Source organism: Lepus europaeus, chromosome 18, assembly GCF_033115175.1.
Source record: "Lepus europaeus isolate LE1 chromosome 18, mLepTim1.pri, whole genome shotgun sequence".
In the NCBI taxonomy this organism is placed as follows: domain Eukaryota; kingdom Metazoa; phylum Chordata; class Mammalia; order Lagomorpha; family Leporidae; genus Lepus; species Lepus europaeus.
Window position 1 is genome coordinate 48,689,296 of NC_084844.1, and position 6,000 is coordinate 48,695,295.

At 61.9% G+C, this 6,000-nt stretch overlaps 1 protein-coding gene across 2 annotated transcripts in view; it reads right to left on the bottom strand.

Annotated features, from left to right (window-relative positions):
- Positions 1 to 5,646, bottom strand: part of ATP2A3 (ATPase sarcoplasmic/endoplasmic reticulum Ca2+ transporting 3) — a 29,469-nt gene extending 23,823 nt beyond the window's left edge. For both annotated transcript variants that reach the window (XM_062216510.1, XM_062216509.1), the window contains exon 1: positions 5,397 to 5,646. In XM_062216510.1, the coding sequence (XP_062072494.1) occupies positions 5,397 to 5,514 (118 nt within the window). In that variant the 5' untranslated portion in view covers positions 5,515 to 5,646. The remainder of the gene's footprint in view (positions 1 to 5,396) is intronic.
- Between the last annotated feature and the right edge of the window lie 354 nt (positions 5,647 to 6,000).

Here is a 6,000-nt window from a genome sequence, read left to right on the forward strand (position 1 = left end):
TGCAGATCCTAGTCGAGGTGGAGGGGATGTGATCAGAGAAGCTTCGAGGCTTAAAGCCAGGAACCTGGTCCAGAGGGTTTGAGCTCCAGTCCTGCTCTTTCACTTGGTAGTGCTACGGCCACTGAACTCTGCATCTCAGCTTTCCAATTTGCACAAAGGGGGAGGGAAAGGAATCACTGGCTAAGATGGCTGCGAAGACGGACAGGCATAAAGCACCTAACAGTGCAGGGCCCACAGGGAGTGGGCGCCCAGCCACAAGTTCCACAAGGACACAAGTTCCACAACAGCGGAGCTGTGCTCAGCGTGGCGTCTCCAGCACCTAGAACAGCGCCCGGCACACAGCAGGTGCTCAGTAAAACCCTGTGTGCCCGAACAACCCGGCCTGTGCCCTACTCTCAGACCGTCTTAGGCTGTCCTTGGACACAGCAGAGAGACCTCGGCACCTGAGTATGGCCTTCAAGGCTTTCCTGGCTCTGCCCCAAGCTGCCCTTCAGAACCAGGTCCGTCTGCCAGCCAAGCAGGACGTCTTAGGATTGCCACCTCCCCCCCGCCCTGCCAAAAGCTTCTCCTCCCATCGTTGGCTTTCGTCATTCCTTCTGCCCAGACAACCCTGCCCTGTCGCCTCATCTGAACCCCACCCTACCAGGAAGGCATCCCCGAAAAGCCCCCTCCCCCACCTCATCACCTTGCTCCCCCCTCAGCGGAGCACCTCCAGGGCGGGGAGGGCCTGAGTCATCTCCAGGCCCACAGGAGCCCTCCCAGCAATTGTTTACTCAATAGCTCCTCCATTGAGGCCCTGTGCTGGGGCCCCTGAGAAGGGAGGCGGTGCAGGGCCACAGCTCCCACCAGGATCCCCCCAGGCTCCATGTGCCACCTGCTCTCCTAATGCCCCCTGCACGCTTTCCTGCCTGCAGCACTGGAAACTGGTATTTCGGCTTCTAAATGTCAGTTCCAGCCGGGAGAGGCAGGTACTCACCAAAGTCTTCCTCAAAGGTAAATTTACAGAGCAATTAAATGGCCACTTGCATAGGCAGGGAGAGGCCCTGGCAGGGTGGGGCCCACCTGGCCATGCCCTGGTCTCCAGGGTCCGCCTGGAGTGGACAGGCTGGCCCTGTGCCGCGGGGACCACTGTGGGGCCTGCAGGGTCCCCCCTGCCCACCGGCTCACGTGGCTCACCTGGCAAAGGCTGTGCTCAGCCTTGGCATGCCTGGCCACAGTGTGGGGCAGCCGGGGCTCTGCCTAAGGGTGCACGGAGATGAAGGGGTCCAGCTGGGGGAGACCTGACCCTGCTCCTAGGGGCTGGAGTGGGGAGCTAATGCTGCCCACCAAGGTCCAGTGCGACAGAACCAAGGACCAAGCCTGGAAAACCTTGAGCTTCGGAAGGGCCACAGCAAACCATATCCCCTCCAATGCAGAGTCCCTGTCAGTTGGTGCGGGGCAAGGTCCCTTCTCTGCTACACCCAGGAAGACACAGAAAAGGAGGGGCCATCTTCCCAAGGCCACACAGCAAGGGGGACCACTCTGAACTCCCCCCACCCTGCCCCACTCCCATAGCCCGGTTTCCGAGAACCATCCACATGGGCCTGCCATGCTCCAGTGTCAAATGGGGCCTGGGCTGAGGGCAGGAAACAAGGACACAGGCAAGACATCAGGACAACGCCTCCCACCTGGCAGCCCTTTGGGCCATCACACCCACTGCACAGATGGGCAGTGTGAGGCCCAGGATGGCAGGTGCCAGGCCTGTCCACTCCTACCACAGAGACCCCAGGGGATCCTGCCTGGCTCTCATGTCACTGGGCTCTCCAGGGCCTCTAGGGGTGGGCCAAACCTAATCCAGCCTCTCCAGCCTTGGCTCCCATCTAGCAAACGAGGCGAGCAGCTCATTCAGCGACACAATGACAAACAGCTCCTCAAGCTAACTGTAAGCTGAGAGTCACAACGTCTAAAGCTAGGAGAGGACACTTGTCTATCAGATGGGCAAAGACCAACATGTCCAGGCACCCGCCGTGCTGCATGAGCGCTGGGAAACACACAGGTCGGACAGTACAGCCACAGCCGCCAAGGTGGCAAACCCCTGCTGTGAGCCAGCGGGTCCCCTTCTAGGAGTGCATCCTTTGGTGGCATTCACAGGTGTGTGACCGACATGGGGACGAGGATGCTCCCTGCGAGGCCATGTGTGCTAGCAGGGCTGGGCACAAACCAAGCAACCATGGGAAGCTGAAGCAGAGGAAGCTGAGCTGGCCCTAGGGCAGAACTCTGCACAGCCACTAGGAGACCAAGGGGTGCTGTCCAGGGAGCCGTCCCAGGAGAGCAGGGGCTCAGCGGCCCAGGTAACCCACTCCTTTGTGTCAAAGAAGATCCCAGCCCCCTGTACGTGTATGTCCAGACCATCTTGGAAAGGAGATGCAAGAAACTGGGAACCCCAGGGATATGGCACCTGTTGTACTGTGTGCAAATTTATCTTAAAAAAAAAAAAAATCTAGGAGTTGGCGCTGTGGCTCAGAGGGTGAAACCACTGTATGCAGTGCCAGCATCCCAGGTGGACGCCGGTTCGAGTCCTGGCTGCTCCACTTCTGATCCAGCTCCCTACTAATGTGCCTGGGAAAGCAACAGACGATGGTGCAAGTCCTTGGGCCCCTGCACCCATGTGGAAGACCTGGAAGAAGCTCCTGGCTCCTGGATTCAGCCTGCTGTAGCCCCAGCTGCTGTGGCTATTTGGGGAGTGAACCAACAGATGGAAGATCTCTCTCTCATTGTCATTCTCTCTCTCTCACTCTCTCTCTCTCTCTCACGCTCTGTAACTCTGCCTTTCAAACAAATTGACAAAATCTTAAAAAAAAAGTCTAAAAGATGGAAAAGCAGCCCCTCCCCCAGGAAGCTGAGCTCTAAGCACCACAAGAGGCCCTGGACCGGAAGTCCCCGCCCACTGCCCTGCTGGGGTCTCTGAGGACCCAGCTCCATGATGGGGCTGGGACAGAGGGCATTTGGCAGTGACTCCTGGCTGGTCCACACCGACTACCCTGCAGAGCTCAGCACCCCCAGCTCGAAGGTCTCTGTCGGGGGGGAGGGGGGAAGGTCCTGCCTCTGCCCCTCCCTCCCCTGGCAGAATTTGCAAACTTCAGGACTTAAGCAAATGACTTCTTTGTGGTTTCCAGTGCTAACGACCCACCATGCAGGTGCACAGACTCCTGGGCGGGAGACACAAGTCCCTGGGGTGTTCCCCCCCAGGCCCCGCCCACCCCAGTCCCCAGTGCTTCTGGCCAAGAGGCTGGTCCAGCCTTCTGGGCTACAGGGACAGGTTCCCTGGGTATACACGGCCTGACTAAATACTCATCAACAGCCTGGTGAGTCGGGTCTCACCATAGCCTCCTTCAGCATGAGGAAAACAAGGCACAGAGAGGTGAGGTGCCTTGTCCAGGGTTGCACAGCCACGAAGGAGCTGAGCCAGGGTTCAAAACCCTTCCAGCCCCAGCCCAGAGGTTGGAGGCCACCAGCGCCCACCGACGCCCTGGCCATGGGCGGAGGAGAACGTGAGGCAGGAAGGCGCAGCTGGCTGTCCTCTGCTCACCTGACGGCTTCCAGGGCTCTGGAATGCTTCCTAAGGAAGACGGCGGAGGCCAAAGGGGCTGGGGGCAATGCTGGACTAGGCTAGGAGACCTGCGACCCTCTTGTAAGATGGGGAAACTGAGGCCAGGAAGGAACTGGCACACAGGACCAGCCCCAGTGCTTACTCTGTGACCTTGGGCAAGCTGCTTAACCTGGTGCCTCAGTGTCCTGCTCTGTCAAGTGGGGATGACAACAGACCTTACCTCCTATAACTGTTGGAGGGGGGAACGAAATGAGATCGTGGCTGACAAAGGGCCGAGAACAAGGCCTAGCATACAGTAAGCGCTCAATGAGTGCCAGCTTGTACTAGGAACCCTAGCAAGACACACAGCAACCAGGGCAGCTCTTTTCCTCCCACACCCACCTTCCTGGGGATCTGCACACCACACAGAGGCCACATCCACACCCAACACCTCGCACAGGTGATCTGTGGCCAGGGTACCCCCTCACCCCTTACCCAACACTGGAGGCTGGCAAGGGGCAGAGCTAGGGGCTCCCTCCCTCCAGCCAGCTCCTCTGATGGAGGCAGAGGGCCTGGGCCAGGGTCCAGCCCAGGGGGAACCTGTGTGAGTCCCAGGACAGAAGCAAGGCCTGGGCCTAGGTCTGCAGCTTCTCACGGAGTCGGGATTCCCAAGGTGGAGGCTCCCCCCACCGCAGCCCTGCCAGCCTACAGCAAATGACACCCTCCTTGCCGAGTCACTAATGGGGGATATTAAATAATATTTATCTCCCCAGTTCCTCCCACAGCCCAACTAAATATAGCAACTAATTTTTTTTGAAAAAGGATTTCTGTTCCAGAAAGATAATATTTATATAAGAGGTGGTTTTCATAAACCGATACAAAACCCTCAGCCCCGCTTCTGACAGCTGTTGGTGAATTCTCAGCCAGCCCTGAGCAGAGGACCCCAAGTCAGGGCCCCCTTCCCTCTGGCTGGCTGGGAACCCCGAAAGGGTGAGGCTCCCCAGGTCCCAAAAGGAGCCAAGGATGCCCCAGGTCGTGTCTAGAAGGGACACGGGATGGGGACCTCCTTCTACATCGCCCCCCTTCAGAGACTCAAAGGAGAGGCCCACCTTCCTGGGAAGAAGGTGAGCAAGAAGTGATGCCCCTCCCACCCCCTACCCAGAGATGGCCAGGCGCCGCCCCACAACGCCCCGCCAGGGAAGAGCCGCCCTGGCAACCCCGTGCGTGCGGCCTGGGGTCTGCCACCCCAGCAAGGTGGGTCTCGGCCCCAGCCGTTCAAGCCCCCGCCGGCTCCCGCCAGCCACATCCGCCTCAGTCACAGAAAGAGGAAGACCTGGCGGTAGGGGTGGGGGTGGGGGCTAACAGGCTGCACCTTCTTGGGCGTTTTATGAAGCCCTGGGGGACCCACTCGGGACCAGCTGGGCCTCAGCGTCCCCGGTTGTCCCTGCAGCCGTCTCAGGGTCTGCACCTGCACGGTGCGGGCGGCTGCGGGGCAGAGTCCAGCGACCACCACGGATGGGGCTGTGCCAAGGCTTGCGGGGGTGGCCGGCAGCCCCGGGGGGCGTGGGACGGACGCAGGACCACTCGGAGAACGAGACGTCTGGTCTCCCAACCCAGCTCTGCCGCCCCAGCCCCGACCCCTGCGAAGGTGCCCCACAAGGTGCCCCAAAGAGCATCTTAGGAGATTTCCGGAGCCCTGGCTTCCTGCGCGCCCGCGGGGGCTGGGAGCTGGGAGGCTAGAGGGCCGCCCTGAGGCCGCAAGCCAGGGGGGGCAACCTGAGATTGGGGCGCGCGCCGCCCCGCTGCCCGGCCCGGCCCGCGCGCTCACCGTTGGGGCCGTAGCGCTCCCGCGCGCCGGTCACCTGCGCTGGGCTCAGGCCGCCCTCCGCTGTCACCGAGAAGTGGCGCAGCACGTCGGCAGCCCGGAGCAGGTGCGCTGCCTCCATGCTGCCCGCCCCGGCCGTCTGCGCCGTCGAGGCTGCCTCTTCTAGTGCACCGGGCGCGGGGGGCTCGGGCCCGGGCGGGCACCGCGCGAAGCCATGTCCGCGCTGGGACCTTCCCCGACGGCAAGTGGCGGCGCCGGCTGAGGTCCGCGCCAGGATGCTGCGCCCCGGGCTCCCTCCCCGGGGCGGGGCGGCGCGGGGCCCGCCCCCGCACTCACACCCCTTCCGGCCGCCCTCGGAGCCCGCCGCGGCCCCTCCCCCGCGGCGTCCCCGGGCGCACCGCCTCGGCCGCCCACCCATTGTGCAGAAGGGGGAACTGAGGTCGCCCGCGCTGAGCGCTCCCAGCTTGGGGGTGGGGCCTTCGGTCGGCGTCCGCAGAGCTGGGGTGGGGTGAAGGGGCCCCAAGGGCCGAGAGCAGGGGGCGCCTCCTTTGTGCTCTCCTGGGTCCTGGGAGGGGGCTGTTTCAAAATGGAGCTGTCCCTAGTTGGA